Source organism: Panulirus ornatus, chromosome 13 (genome assembly GCF_036320965.1).
Source record: "Panulirus ornatus isolate Po-2019 chromosome 13, ASM3632096v1, whole genome shotgun sequence".
NCBI classification, from domain to species: domain Eukaryota; kingdom Metazoa; phylum Arthropoda; class Malacostraca; order Decapoda; family Palinuridae; genus Panulirus; species Panulirus ornatus.
The window spans coordinates 53,778,276-53,795,373 of record NC_092236.1 but is presented as its reverse complement, the minus strand read 5'-3'; the positions used below and the strand labels follow the sequence as shown (position 1 = coordinate 53,795,373).

At 48.1% G+C, this 17,098-nt stretch overlaps 1 protein-coding gene across 5 annotated transcripts in view; it reads right to left on the bottom strand.

The window, feature by feature from the left end:
- Positions 1-17,098, bottom strand: part of aPKC (protein kinase C iota type) — a 298,184-nt gene that overhangs the window by 160,308 nt on the left and 120,778 nt on the right. The window contains exon 2 of one of the 5 annotated variants that reach the window (XM_071668953.1): positions 6,961-7,385. The exons of the other annotated variants lie outside the window; for them this stretch is intronic. Coding sequence (XP_071525054.1) covers positions 6,961-7,015 — 55 coding nt within the window. The 5' untranslated portion in view covers positions 7,016-7,385. The remainder of the gene's footprint in view (positions 1-6,960; positions 7,386-17,098) is intronic. 5 annotated transcript variants of the gene reach the window in all.

The window sequence follows — 17,098 nt, the reverse complement described above, 5'->3', positions numbered from 1 at the left end:
CTCTTCTCTCCCTGTCTCTTTTTCCATTTTTGTCTTTGTCTCTGTGCCTCTGTATTTCAAGCTCCTTCCCTTTTTTGTCTTTCTATCTCCTTTTTTGTCTTTCTCTGTGCCTCTGTATTTCAAGCTCCTCCCCTTTTTTGTCTTTCTATCTCCTTTTTTGTCTTTCTGTCTGTCTGTGTTTGTCTGTCTGCCTTCGTCTATTCGTCTGTCTTTCTATCTGGCTGTATATCTGTCTGCCTTCGTCTATCTTTCTATCTGTCTGTATATCTGTCTACCTTCGTCTATTCGTCTTTGTCTTTTTCTCCCTCTATTTCCTCCTTCCTATCTACGTCTTTCCGCCTCTCTGTCTGTCATTCTGTCTCAGCTCTGTCTTTTTGCGCCTGCCTCTCACTAGTCATCCCGCTCTCTGACGTGCTCCACCTCCCCAACCCCGGGTCTCGTGCCTCTCCTGCAGAAGCCAACGTTGGAAAGGTGTGGAATTTCACTTTTGTCGACCCGAGCGCGCTCGAGAGAAGAGGCCTACGTTGCGCTGGAGCCGGATTTACGCATCCGTAAATCCCTCCCCTCGGAGGTGCGACACTCAAAAACGCACCTCAGGAGCACGACGGTGTAAGGGCCCTTTGACCCCTCACCCTTAAGAGTCAGGTCAAAGGCAGGGCACATCATACCCAAATGGTCGCACAGTCGTGCTCAAGGGATTAATTCACGATGCCTGACAATATAATCAATGCAGTGAAATTAAGCTGGATTACTTTCAAAGCTACTGAGAGTGGGCGTCAGGCTGACGATGGAGTCAAACGATAAGCGAAAAGCTCGTTCACACAAACACACACACAGGCTTCCGTGGGGCAGTGGTTAACATTACTGAATCAGCATGGGCCAATCCGGGGTCGGAACCCGATGAGTTCGAATCCCCGGCGTGGCAATGAGCCTACACCTAACCCAGGTGTTCACCCTCCTCTCGGAACAGGTCGATAAGTGTGTGTGTGTGTGTGTGTGTGTGTGTGTGTGTGTGTGTGTGTGTGTGTGTGTGTGTAAAAAACATGAGGCTACATCTCCTTGCCCTTGACACACATGCTATAATCATAACACACACACACACACACACACACACACACACACACACACACACACGTACACATCCCCAGCTCCAGTCAACGTCCATCGGGTGAACCCTCCCAGACCACGCATGCTCATCGACGGATTCCGTGACACGACGACCCAAAGAGGTTATCGCTCCCCATCAAGGTCACGGCTGAGTCACGACGACTCTTCAGCTGTCTGGCCGCCCGCACGGACCCCCCGAATTATCACTTTCCGATCCCACAACCCCTGCTTTTGCGAGGGTCGGGCTGGGCTTTGGTCAAGGATGGCGAGATGTGCGATTTCTTCTTAACCTCAGCTGAGGTTTTATATATATATATATATATATATATATATATATATATATATATATATATATATATATATATACGTGTGGTCCAATCAAACGTCCTTACGTAGAATCCCAAGCTACGAACATGCTCCAATCACGCGTGCTTACGTCGAGTCTTAAGCCACGAACATGGTCCAATCACACGTCCATACGTCGGATCTCAAGCTACGTACACATGGTCCAATCACACGTCCATACGTCGGATCCCAAGCAACGAACACATGGTCCAACCCACGCGTCCATACGTCGAATCACAAACTCAAATACATGGTCCAATCATGCGTCGAATCACATGCTACGAACACAGTCCAATCACACGTCCTTACGTCGAGTCACAAGCTACGAATACATGGTCCAATCACACGTCCATGAGCCGAGCCACGAGCCAGAAAGAGCGGCCTAGACACACTTTCCAATCCCACAAGTTTAGCCAGCTTCGGTACCACATCCTCAGGCGAGTCGCTTTTTTCTTGTAAACTATTAATCACACTATGTAAAGCCTCGTCTATCCCCTCTCGTCTCGAAACTAAAAGCTCGGGGCCAGGTCGAACATCCCAAAATACCTCACTGATGCAACTGGCTTCTAGTTCAGGTTGTTGAGACGAATCACTTGCAACCCTCCTCCCACCAGTCCTCACTCAGCCTTGGGTGCAAAACTGGTACCGTGTTAACTGAACTGGTGCGCTGGCTTTACACCCGCATTCTTTAGAAAAATGACACATGGACGTATTTTCCCGATGGATATCCATTCAACTTCGTACCATTTCTCACTTCAGTTGAGGCTCTCCTCGTGGTCAACGATGACATGTACCAGTTGGTCTGAACGTGTTCAACTCTCACACAACAGTTACAGCCCAACTAAAATAGTGATCAACCAAATCGCGGCCTACTTCCAGCCAATTTCCTCAAGTTAAATATATCTCGTTCATCCGAAGCTGTTACAAAACCCAAGACCGGCCATTGGTTTAAACAGCGGTGTATGCGTACATCCATACTATACGAGTACCAATGATTTGTTTGTCAAAGACACGTGGACTTGCTGGGGCCCCACAACCTCAAACAGCGTGACTCATCTGACCAACACCAAATAATCAAGCCTTAGAGGCAGAGAGAGACTCCAGAATCAACTTAAAAAGTAAATTTAAGACACCGTACCCAAGTTCACCAAAGTAAGCTGGTTATAATCTAACTTTGTATAGTTTTCCGGTTCTATAAATTCTAATCTTACCTTTTTACCTACCTGCTCCCAGGAGTCCCTTATTTATAGCTCCGGCAGCGATCAGGAAGCCATCCACGTCCAAAGGGCGGAACCACGGATTATAAGGAGTGTGGTGATGCGTGTACATGTCTGTGTTGATGCGTGTATGTGTCTGTAGGAGGTGAGTGCAGGGCAACATCAGAGGAGTAAGCTTTCGATGTCTTCAGTACGGGCGTTGCGTACTGGGCATGAGGAGGGGCGGGAAGGTCTTGTCATATGATGAATCGTCGTCTGTCATGTTGGAGGGATGTGGGGTACCGGGAAAGCAGGCGAGAAAGTGTATCTCGTGCATGTCTGAGGGGTGAGGTTTCAGAACGAGTGTGTGAGTCTGGCGGGGCGGTGTTAAAAGACCGGGCTGGGAGAGCAGTTGTTTAATACCTGTCAGATCATGTCGGAGTGTGTATGCTCTGTCACTGTTTGTTGGCAGTGGTGGTGGTGATCTGGGACTATAGACTGTTGATGTGTGACCAATGGACAAGCTGTTATTTCCACCTGCAGGATGTTGGTTAGCTATGGAGTCGTTTGCATGGGAGGGGTATATATATATATATATATATATATATATATATATATATATATATATATATATATATATATATATTGCTGCAAAGAAATGATTGCCGTCCATATTGAGGTGGGACTATACTGAAAGAATCTATGTTTCGCTAATTCATTAAGTGCTGTGCGTTTGTAGTGACTAGGCTGCTGCTGCTGCTGCTGCTGCTGCTGCTGCTACTACTAATAATAATAATAATAATAATAATAATGATAATAACAATACATGCACCTTTGCTAGCGTTAGCAGTGAAGTGACTAACAATAATAAATTCAATGAATAAAAAGCCAAAGGCTGAAAACACACGGAGAAAACACACACAATAATGACTGGGCTTACAGTAAGCGCATATATCAGAGGGGTCGTGCGTGTGCGCGGCTGGGGTAGCTGCCACATCAATGGGGCTCTCTCTCTCTCTCTCTCTCTCTCTCTCTCTCTCTCTCTCTCTCTCTCACACACCACTGGCTTCTCTGATGGAACCTGGCGACTCCTCCTCCTCCTCCTCCTCCTCCTTCACACACCCTCGAGACATCCCAGATCCTATCTCGATGCACCTCTCTCTGCACAACCTTGGGATCGTTCTTGCCAATACAAAGTTAGTTACTGCAAGCCAGCGAAAGCTGGTGGGGGAAAGATGAAAAAAAAAAAAACAACTAATGCGTCACACGATTAATGTGAGCGGCCGCTGGGAAATTTAAAAGGTGGGGTCGTGAGGAATGGCGTCTACTTCCTTCCTTCCCCACCCAAACACCGCGGTGCCCTGAAACTCATTTACCTTCTCATGTCCTTCCTAACACCTACGACCAGACACCTTTTTTTTTCTCTTTCTAAAAGCCTGTGTTTAATCTAGCGCCTGGCATTAACGAGAATTTCTCCTGCATGACCTTGAGTCTCCGACATAAATGAATAAAAAAAAAAAAAACTGCGTTGCCTAATGTCCCGCCACGAGTTAATTATAAGGCAAGATAAATAGAATTATAACGAGGTCGTTAATTCGCAATAACCTATACGCCGTGATATTTGCCTCAGCCAAATACTTTATCTAATAAACCTGAACTTTCCCATCGTTCGGCACTGTTTCGCTACGGCACTTGTACAACACACGTCAGGCTTTTCCCAACCCAATATGTCCATCTATGTAACTAAGCCCCTTCAAATAATATCATCAGCTCGTTATCAGCTCCGCTGTGGGAAAACCCCCATGATGTATGGAAGATAAAAGTTTCAGTCGCCAGCCATTGCTTTAGAGCCATCGTGATGACAGGTAATGTATCCACAGACAAGACTTCTAGAAAGACAGACACACGAGAGGTTGGGATGAAGGTCAGAATGTTTCGCCTCGTGGTGTAGCGCCGGTGACACTGTACAGAAGAAAACAATTTAGTGGCTGAGCCCACGGGAAGCAAAACACAGCAAGACCACAAGAAGACATCTTTCGTTACCTTGACTGACGTGTGGCACGGGTTCTCCTCCTCCTCCTCCTCCTCCCACTTACCTGAAACAGAAACAAAGATCACATTTTAGAATACACTTGACTTTAAACGCGTCTACGATGCGGCGGCTAAAATGTAAGGGGGAAAACAGCTCGCTGTAGTACAAAATGACACAAATCATGGCGACACATGTGAGCTGGATGCATCTATCCATTCACTCACCCCCCATCAATACTGCTTTTCCAGATCCGTGCGACTTCTGACCGTTCGACTACGTGGGAGTAAGACGCTAAAGGTTAACCCTTTCAATAATTCGACTGCCGGTGACTGACGTACCCTGTGGATGCCGTTTATGGACGAACGGGTGAATGATTTACCCTCCAGCTTATCTAATAATGAGAGAGGAAGATAGCTAGATTTACAACCCTCCAGCTTATCTAATAATGAGAGAGGAAGATAGCCAGAGTTACAACCCTAAAGCTTATCTAATAATGAGAGGAAGATAACCAGATTTACAACCCTCCAGCTTATCTGATAATGAGAGAGGAAGATAGCCAGATTTACAACCCTCCAGCTTATCTGATAATGAGAGAGGAAGATAGCCAGATTTACAACCCTCCAGCTTATCTAATAATGAGAGAGGAAGATAGCCAGAGTTACAACCCTCCAGCTTATCCAACAATGGGAGAGGAAGATAGCCAGAGTTACAACCCTCCAGCTTATCTAATAATGAGAGAGGAAGATAGCCAGAGTTACAACCCTCCAGCTTATCTAATAATGGGAGAGGAAGATAGCCAGATTTACAACCCCACAGCTTATCCAACAATGGGAGAGGAAGATAGCCAGAGTTACAACCCTCCAGCTTATCTGATAATGAGAGAAAGATAACCAGATTTACAACCCTCCAGCTTATCTGATAATGAGAGAAAGATAACCAGATTTACAACCCTCCAGCTTATCTACTTATGAGTGAAAGATAACCAGATTTACAACCCTCCAGCTTATCTACTTACGGGAAAGGAAGACAAACAGATTTACTACCCTCCAGCTTATCTTCTTATGAGAGAGGAAGATAACCAGACTAACCCTCCAGCTAATCTACTTACGAGAAAGGAAGATAACCGGATTTAACCCCCAGTTTATATACTCGTGAGAAAGGAAGATAAACCAGACCACAACACTCAGGTCAAGTCCTCTCGGTGGCTCTCAGCGTTGCGAGTGTGAGACGTGAGGGGCAACGGACACCAGATTACAGACGCTCGGGTGAAGAGGAGGAGGAGGAGGAGGAGGGGTCGGCTCTCGGAGGGTCGAGAGGAACAATTAATTATTGGGCTTATGGAGGCAACCAGAGGCGCCATTGCCGCCCACACAAGCGGCATATTCCACACCGCCGTCAGCAGCTCCACCATCCACTCCCCCTCCCGGTGTCAGTTTTGTCAGCAATGAATCGCGGAATCAACATACATCGAGAGGGAAGAAACACGAGGCCGGATGGTCTACCAGGCTTAGGCAGTGACAAGAATCCTGAATTTCTAATCTCTGTTGTTGGAGAGTGGACTGTAAAGCAGAGAAGGCCCCCTTTCCACTCCACCACTACAGATGGAGACAGGATCGTAGAGCAGAGAAAGCTCCTTCCCAACTACACCACTAGAGATGGAGACCAGATTGTAAAGCAGAGAAGGCATCTTTCCCACTCCACCACTATGGGTGGAGAGAGAGAAATGGAAAATATTTTTGCTCAGCCACCTCTCCCTCCGGAACACCAGCCGTCAGGTTAATAGCTAATGAAGGAGTATCATGCAGTACGGAGCAAATGCAAATGACAGGGGAAATCTGATAGGAATCATGAATGTAAAAACACATTTAACTTAACTCTAGCCACAAGTCACTCTCGGGGGAGGAAGTATTTTACCCTCAATCTGAAGGCAAAAAAAAAGAAAAAAAAGATGAAATACGTCTAAACTATCCTCTCACTACTGTCCATGTGGGACGGGCTTATTATCCCCCTGGTGATCAATACTGTTTAAGTATTTGTGGAGACCCGATTCTAAATGTGTTGATAATATTCGCCTCCCTCGACTCTTTGTAGTCTAATCCAGTGTGTGTGTGTGTGTGTGTGTGTGTGTGTGTGTGTGTGTGTGTGTGTGTGTGTGTGTGTGTGTGTGTGTGTGTGTGTGTGTGTGTGATTGATCACTGACATACAGGTGTGCTGGGAGGAGGGGGGTTTGTCTGTTCGAGTTGCAAGTGTATGGAAGGATGGTTTCAGTGTGATACTCACCGGTGTCAGTGGTGGCGCCCTTGACGAAGTAGGTGTTCCAGTAGCCCCAAGCCATGACTGGAAGGCGCAGGCGGCACCAGCGGCGGCGAGGGGCGCCCTCAACACTGTAGCTACACAGCTTGTACAGCGCGCTCACCGGCCGCCGAGACCACCCCTCCGGTCAGTGGGTGGCCTTTACACCACCGCTGCTGCTGCTGCTGTGCCTCGCGCGCACTCACTCACTCACACACAACAGTGACGTCCACACCGGTCACTGTTGCTGCAGCTCACGGGGCACTGGTCACCGCTCAGCAGTGCGGCGGCCACCAGCACGCTAACGCAACTCACCTGCTCTCCACGCACAACATAGCCGGCTACGCGCAACTCAAATATGAACTGTTCTCAAACATTTTAGAAAAAAAGGGAGGTGGCAGTGTCATGTATCCCTGTGTGAGGGAGGGAGAGAAAAAAAAAATGGGAATTTCAGTCGCTGCAGAGCAAAGTTTCCGTTAGAGCCGTTGAAAAAAAAAAAGTACATTTTTCTTTCCCCATAAAAAAAAAAACTATAGTGCCCACCTTCTTTCACGTATACACAGAGATGATTTTCAAAAGGCTTGTATTCGCCTCCACCATGCTTAAGCGTAGCTCCTCTGATCAGCCAGGCTATTCGACGCAGTAACCCAAAGAGCCATAGTACCTATACCTGCCCAGGTCAGACACGCTAACCACAGGCACAGTGATGATATGTCGAAAAGTGAATTGTAGTTTCCCAGTGACGGGAAACAGCACGACAGCTGAAGTAAAGGCCTCTCTCTCTCTCTCTCTCTCTCTCTCTCTCTCTCTCTCTCTCTCTCTCTCTCTCTCTCTCTCTCTCTCTCTCTCTCTCTCGTGTGGCCTACTTCAGGCGCAAGAGTGAGAAATTCCACTACACCGTCACATTAATCCGGAGGTCGTACGTCACTGCCACGCTGCTGAGGTAAGGGCACTTGCAAGTTCTGTGCTGAGTGACTGAGGACTATACTTTCCTCCTCCTCCTCCCCACCACGCGTGAGGTAGGCACCCGTGCGAGGCACGACCAGCACAACCCAGGTGGTCACAACTTAACGCCGATGTCACTGCACTACAACATACTGAACGCCGACGGCACTGCACTACAACATACTTAACGTCGACGTCACTGCACTACAACATAAACCCGGCGTAATTGCACTACAACATACTTAACGCCGACGTCACTGCACTACAACATACTAAACGCCGACGTCACTGCACTACAACTTACTTAACGCCGACGTCATTGCACTACAACATACTTAACACCGACGTCACAGAACTACAATATATGGCGACCTCCGCTCTATTTATGTTGCCACGATTCCCCACGCTCAAAGAGAGAAGAGGATAGGGTTTTCCTAACATTCTAGTACGAAAATACACGAACAAATATGTTTTAAAACATCAACATAAACCTGCGAATTGTACATAAGAAAAAAATATACACCCATCTCCTACCCCGTTCCCCTCCCGTAAGTGTAAATAAGAGACTTTAAACACTTATGTATATACACACAACATAAATTCCCAGACACTTTCTCCTCATTACATATATATATATATATATATATATATATATATATATATATATATATATATATATATATATATATATATATATATAAATAGAGAGAGAGAGAGAGAGAGAGAGAGAGAGAGAGAGAGAGAGAGAGAGAGAGAGAGAGAGAGAGAGAGAGAGAGAGAGAAAACGTTAACGAGATGGCCTTGTTGATTAAGGATTCCGTTCCCCGTGCCATCTCAGCTAAAGCAAAAGGGAAAAAAAAATATTCATTTACTTAATATATTAAAACATATATCGCATCACTCGTCAAAAGTGTGAGTGTGCGGTGCATCCCAGCACATCCAGCAGGGTGTCACAGTTCTCAGGCCAGGCCAGGCCTCCCTTCCCCACCATCTGCCGGGGGATATAAAAACCCACTCACTCCATCCGTCCTGAATTGATCTTCATAAATTTTCCGAAAGGGAATATTCCTCCGAGGAGCGGCAAGGGGAGGTGTCCGACTCCCAAGGAAGTAGAGGGACGATCTAGCAGCCCCTTGCGGGTGTGTTCCTAGAGCCGGCGGCGAACTCTGCCAAGGACGCAGCACACTTACGGGGGCGTGATGCATTAATAATACACACACCCACACACACATCGGACACTCAGCGCGGTGGGGGTCGTGTGTGAACTGGTCCTATGGTCGCTACAAGGGCGCCTTGGGAGACGATACCGAATGTCTGCCTGTGGGAGGGGAGGGAGGGCACAAACTGTCGAGGGTGGCGAATCGTGTCAATGCTCGTGCTATGGTCTGACCAGAGGCAGATTAACAGTGCTGGCGACCTTATCGGGTTCCCATCTCGAGGACACCACTGCCACCGTAGCTGCTGGCTGCCCCCGCGCGCTCAATAATCGACCCATACATCATACTGCAAGACTTGCCACGGTCGCCTCCAAGACCACCCCTCGTCATGCACCACCCTCCTCCTAACTCCAAGTCCTCCCACTTGAAGCTCCTGTTATGCACCGGCCTCTCCGTTGCTCTACGCCCTCCCACTTGAAGCTCCTGTTATGCACCGCCCTCCCCGTTGCTCTACGCCCTCCCACTTGAAGCTCCTGTCATGCACCGCCCTCCCCGTTGCTCTACGTCCTCCAACTTGAAGCTCTTGTCATGCACCGCCCTCCCCGTTGCTCTACGTCCTCCCACTTGAAGCTCCTGTTATGCATCGCCCTCCCCGTTGCTCTACGTCCTCCCACTTGAAGCTCCTGTCATGCACCGCCCTCCCCGTTGCTCTACGCCCTCCCACTTGAAGTTCTTGAGATGCACCGCCCTCCCCGTTGCTCTACGCCCTCCCACTTGAAGCTCTTGTCATGCACCCCCCCCCCCCCACCCTACCTCTACGACCTCCCACTTGAAAACTACACTGTCATACAGACGGAAAATTATTTACTGTAAACAGAGCAAACAGATCAACAAAGGATCTCCAACGTCACATCCCGAGGACGGAGGGCCAAGCGGGTCACTTCCACGTGAACGAGGCAGTTCAATATCCCCGGGTCGCACAACATGCACGATTGTCCATTCCTTCCACCGGATAATGAGGCGGTGAGTTTTGAAAGGACCAGAGAGGAACGACGACAAAGATCCTTCTTCAGAGAAGAGAGTCTTTTATCTTACAAAAATTCGACACACTCAAGTTTCCTCCCACAGCCAAGACTACACACCCCTCCCCCCCTTCCCCGGGTGATTACAGAGTGTGAGGGGTATGGATCTGACGATGGCTTCCTTAAAGAGCTTTAAACTCGACGATTACCACGGTCGAGGCGATTAGGCTGGCGTCCATGTCTTCAAACGATGGGGAGAGAGAGAGAGAGAGAGAGAGAGAGAGAGAGAGAGAGAGAGAGAGAGAGAGAGAGAGAGAGAGAGAGAGAAAGCAACGGCGAGACAGCTAGTGATGCCGACCAGTCTTCATCAACCATTGGGGAAACAGTGACTGGCCTAATGACCACCATTTCAAGGTACGGACACACAGTAATAACGCCCAATTACCTTACTGCGCAACAAAGCCTCGAGTGAGGACTGGCTGACTGGAGACACAGTACTGCATCCAGTTCCCTAAGCGCTGCCGCTGCAACCAACGTAAGATGTTTTTTATAAAGACGAAAATAAACGAAGTTAATTTTTGTATGGCTAGTACGTGCATGTGGCTGGAAAAGATAGCAACCATATCTGATGAATCGACACCTGTAATCGACATATGTATTACCATTATGTAACGCATTACATGCCCACAGTAAAGGGGCTACATCTACGGACGGATCCAGTGTGAAGTTTTCGCGTTGGACACGTGACGATGGTGTGGGAGGACGACACGTGACGATGGTGTGGGAGGACGGTGCCTAGTTATAATTACCCAGCACACAGACGACAGGGCCAATTGTACTGCCACCACATACCACCACCGTGTTGAAGGCTATCCTCATCTCTCTTCTATAACTGGCAGCGCCGAGCCTTCCACCATCACCATAACCACACTAAGTACGACCGTATCTCCACCACTACTCCACAGACAGTTCCCAGCCGACCAACCCCACCAACGACTTATCCCCACCACTGCCCCACACACACACAGACAGCCTCCGACCCTCAACCCCCACCACCACCACATCAAGTTTAACCTTACCCACGCCATTACCCCCAGATGCAGTCTCCCCTAAACTTACGCTAGTTTTGATGAGCTAAACTTTTCCCTGTCGGAAAGTCTAGGACCAAGCTGCCTCGCTGATGGATCAGGGTGTTGGTGGCCGCATCTCGCATGGCCACGTAACCATCGTGGCTCGAATAATCAAGAGTAATACGGGAACGTACTCGGGTGATCTATGCGCGGAGGGGGTGTCTCTCCACAGACTAGCACATCCTTTTCCTTACCTACACCAGCCTCGGAGTCCGGATGGTTATGCAGCTATTTTCTCGTGGAATTGCGAGCCTCGCGCATGTTATTCAATGCAGCTACTCTACGCTGTATGCTGCGCGTGTGTCTCGCTGCAATATCGAATCTTTCAGTGACAAGCTCCTCTAGGTGTAATCTTTCTAAACCTGTGGCACGACATGCATAGGAGGAGAAAATCCGCGCCTCATCATATGCCAATGTTTCATTAAGTCTTTTCCATCTCAACACCGCCACAAAAATACCGTCCTGCTTCCGTCATCTTAAACGACGCGTTGCCGTGACCGACAGCGACCGTTAAAAGGAGAGAGAGAGAGAGAGAGAGAGAGAGAGAGAGAGAGAGAGAGAGAGAGAGAGAGAGAGAGAGAGAGAGAGAGAGAGGTGTCATGCGGTTAAGGAGGGGGTTGGCCCGGGTAACAAGATGATACGCGTTCCATATGAATATGCCCCGGCGCTAGCGATCCAATCCAGTCAAGATCACCAGAGCTTCATATCAACCGTGGCAGTCTAGCTTACGGGGGGGAAACAACGAAGCCAACCAAAACATCAAGCCCAGAATAAAAAAAAAAAAAAGAAGTAAGCCTAACACCTAATTAGAATAAAAATAGGTAACCTTCCATCCCTCTCCATTAGTCTAATTGCGTCACTCGCCACCAAGTAACTGTGAACTGAGCTTCTAACCATAAAGAACTTTATTTTGTATCATGTATGCAATTTGACAATAAAGACATCTTATTTTATCTGAGTACTTCTCTTATTGTTCTCCAATACAGTGTCTCTCCATCACACTCCGCCAGTCCCTTCTCCCACGTACCTAACAAAGTAAAAAAAAAAAGGCCCACGTTCTCCCTAATTGGTGCAAGTTTACCCTGATGTTACAAGCAGGGACGGGGTGAGGTAAAAAAAAAAAAAAAAGATAAAAAAAAATGGTGTTTGTGGCGGGTACCGGGCTGTGTCACAGCCAACAGCGACGCAAGAGCCTCGTCCACACACACCACACACTACAAGGGGCCCCCCCTTGACCTACTGAGCTCCTCTTGTAAAATGTTCGTCGAGAACAGGCACGAGAGCGGGAGGGCGTGTCAACACCGGCCGGGGACAATGAACCACAGGAATACGCCTTACGTCATGACAACAACATCAACGCCACTGCACTCGCAACAAGAGACGGAGGAGAATACGACGAAAGAGACGTGTAGCTCAAGAGCGCGACATGACCCGGCGACCAAAACATGAGGGACTGAACCATGAGGTATTGACAAAAAAAAAAAAAAGGTGTAGAAAACGAGAAGAAAGAAAACTGGCAGTGAATCACAGAAGACAGAAGAGTGTACAAGGGCGACCGGGGTGACAAGAGAGCAGGGAATACGTGAATGATAAATGCGATGACGGAAGGCCGGAGATGGCACGGAAGGCAAACACTGGCTCAAACTCAATTCCAGATGGCAAAAAAAAAATATATGAGCGGAAGGACACTGAAGAAGTGACACAAGACAAACGCGAGAGAAGCGGGATGGGCATACGAATGAATGACGACATAAAGAGCGAGGATTTAGAATCGGGGAACGACAAACAGCCAAACACTAGACACCGGGAGAATTATAACGGTAGGAGCTGAATTACTGCCGTGAAACACATAAACCAAAGGATCAGATAACACCATGAAAGCCTAACGAGTGACTGAATTGAATACCACAGGTAAAATACGTGTCAACAAGCATACACTCGTATGCAAACACAGCAACAATTCACAGAATTTAACAACAACGGGTTCCGGATGCACACAACCTTAAACAGTTGGTGAAATTCAATTCATGAGGGGGAGAGGAACCGGGTTAGAATAAAATAGCGTGAGGCATGATACTGGCTGGGGTGGTAGGTAGGGAGGGAGGGTGAGTGTGGAGTGGAGCGGTTGGAGGAAGAGGAGGAGGTCTAGAGGCCGGCGGTGCACCCCGACCCGTCCCTCCCTCACCTTTCATATCTGGGTTGTGCTCTCGACCATGAGGACGCTGCACACAAAGGACCTACTCGAGAGTGTAAGTCATCCAGATGAAGCCCCTGGCCAGCCTCCAGGCAGGCCGAGACAAAAAGAGAAATAAAAGAAGAAATAATATATATATATATATATATATATATATATATATATATATATATATATATATATATATATATATATAGCCACCTCCAACAATGCTCTCCAATGTGGGTTCGTCCGCAAGCTGCGACCCCCGACCCACGGCAACACTCATGACACTTAATACCTGTCCCGACCCACGGCAACACACATGACAATTACTACCTATCCCCATCCGCGGCAACACACATGACACTGCCCATCCCAGCCCAAGACAACACAAGTGACACTAATACTTGTCCCGACCCATGGCAACACTCATGACACTTACTGCCTGTCTCGACCCATGGCAACACTCATGACACTTACCACCTGTCCCGATCCACGGCAACAAATGTGACACTACTTGTCCCGACCCACAGCAACGCCACAAATGACACCTACTACCTGTCCCAACCCACGGCAACACACATGACACTACCTGTCCCGACCCACGGCAACACTCATGACACTTACCACCTGTCCCGACCCACGGCAACACACATAACAGTTACTTCCTGTCCCGACCCACGGCAACGCCACACATGACACCTACTACTTCTGGCCCATTCGGGATCTGGCAATAGCCACCACTACGTTGACTGTGGCAACACTGCAATATGCATACCCTGACGTCACGCTGCAGCTCGCCCCAGATCACAAACTAATCTCGAATCCACCAACCAATATAGAGTGGATCATACTATCTACACCAAATGAATATGTAAATCTAGATTTACAAGAATGTATGTACCGAAATGCGACCAATACCTCGTGCGACTTAAAATTCATCAAAAAAGACAACTAGGTCTCTAAAAATATCATACGATCGAAGAGCCAGTTTCGCGAGGACAAGAGAGGTGAAATGATGACATGGGTCACGGAAAATCGAAACATGGCCGTTCACAGCCGTAGACTGTAAGGAAAAAAAAATGTCACTTCTCCAATCAACCTTCCTTCTGTAAACCACCACCATGGGTGTACTAACCCAGCTTAATTCTACACCCAGTCTCTACTGAGGGAAACCCAAGATATCAGACGAATCCCATAGTCTCTTCACACATCTATCCTCAAGAACATTCTCAATATTATTAGATCACTCATTCTTTTTTGGCTGAGACGGCACGGGCAACTGTGGCCCTAATCAAGGCCTACCCATTAACGCTATATATATATATATATATATATATATATATATATATATATATATATATATATATATACCCTAGCCTTAGCCAGGTAACAATTTTATCGGCCAATCCCTAGGGGTGGAGGAACGGCTGGTTTGACTGCGGATCGACTGCCACAACCAAGATTCGTACCTAAGCGTTCGTCCCTGGGCGGCCCGTGAATGCGCCACAATCAGGAACGCTAACCGATACACCATCTGTCATCTATCTGTATCTCTGACGCCCGTTCCCTTTAGGAACTCCCTCAAGGGGGTGGGCTATAGCAAAAGAATCTCCATAACTGTTGAAGGGCCAGTCCCGCCTCTTAGCCTTTGCTACTTAACAGGCCACAATCGCAGTGTTTTCATCAAAGGTCCCTTCCTAAATGTTCCTTCTTAGATAATGTGTACCTAATGTTCCTGCCTAATGTTACCCATTCCCCTTACACTAAAAACATTCATAACATCATTAAGCACTTTCTATACTGCTTAAACTCACCTAAATCAAAGCCACCATATCATCAACATACAGATCCCACACTCTGTTCATCATCACCAAGACTCGCATACGACACTTTTCATGACCAGAAAAAAAAAAAATGCCTCACACTTGCGTCGCTATTGTTTACGAACTATCGGACGGGTGAGCGCGAAGAGTTATGAGGAAAGGGGTGCTGCCAGCCGCTAGTTCCAGGAGCCTTCTGAACCGCAACTTGTGTGTGGGACGACACGAGGCTTCACACAGATCAACGTGCACCAAGCGAACCCTACATTCAACCTCTCTCTGTGCGTCCCCGACATCATTTTTTTTCCCCCAATTCGAACTGCATTTACGTTACCACAAGATAAATTCCGGATCTGTGATTCTTAGTTCTATGAGATGTGCGCAAAACTTTACAGTGCTCTAATAAAAGTTTTCTGTGGCACACTTACTCCTAGTTTTGTTTGGTGAATTATTCCCCCAAGCGTCTCCGCACTCTGGGTTCCGGGAAAGGCGGTAGTGAGAGAGGCGTGTACATCAACGGCTTGAATAAGTAGAGGTGGGCAGTGTCGGCGACGCTATCAGGTGACGCCCGGCAACTCCTCCGGCCTCGACACTCCACATCAGAATATTCTACACACCGTCCTCATACTAGACACGCCATCATCTACCGCCTCTCTCCCCACCCATCACTCTTGTGACAGTAATACACACCCAACGTTATTTTTTTTTTAGTCACCCCTTTGCTTTTACATGTGTCCTAATCCTAATCATTTCAAGCCAGACATCATAGTGTCATCTTACACCTACCCCCAAGCCTCGGACAGTCCCAGTTCAACATGTCCACGAAAACGGGAATCAGTTCAACTCGTACCGTAACGAGTCTTGCACAACAATACTTTTAACCCGTACTATAGCCACTCACTTTTTTCTGAGCACCCCCTAGTGCAAATTCCTTTTTTTTTCTTATTTTCCATCATCGCCACTTACTTCCGTTATGTATGCTGGTTATTTGGGCTTCTGGCCTAGGAACCAATAGGATAATCAAATCCGTCAACGTCAAGTTATAAACCACCCACTGAAAAACCTTTTACACATTCAGGTGTCGAAGACAACTTGAAGACCACATACACTCTCACTGCAGAGTTTTGTGTGTGTGTGTGTGTGTGTGTGTGTGTGTGTGTGTGTGTGTGTGTGTGTGTGTGTGTGTGTGTGTGGCAAAGTGTGACCCAGATGTGGGGACCGAGGGAGCTCGGCTTCTTTCCCCTGCAAACAGAACCAAAGATCAAGGAAAATTCCTGCTGGAAGCCCTAACACGGGGGATCAGGTTGTGGCGCCCCCCCCCCCCCCCCCCAGCACATCACAGCCGCCCACTGATCCACCAACCACCACAACAGCCGGCAACTGATCCACCAACCACCACAACAGCCGGCAACTGATCCACCAACCACCACAACAGCCGGCAACTGATCCACCAACCACCACAACAGCCGGCAACTGATCCACCTACCACCACAACAGCCGGCAACTGATCCACCAGCCATCACAGCCACCCGCTGATGCACACAACACCGGAGGAGTTGGATCTCCCGGTTTATCCCGTGAGTGCAACCTTCAGGCTGGCGTCTTGAGACAACAGCAGAACACCTCAGCACCACTGACCAATGACGCTCTGACCCTCCCGCACGACACCTGGACATGACGACCTGCCCTCTGACCTGACCCCTTGAGAAGCCCGCATTACACCCGAGGTCGCGCCGTCGTCATGAAGTTGGTCAACATTCCCTGACGGTGTAAAGCTAAAACCAAGGGCTTGGCCCAAAACCTCTGCGCTGTTGGTTTCTCCGCTGCCTCCTCCCCGTACGTCCGTACGCCCTCCCGCCCTTCCTTACCACAG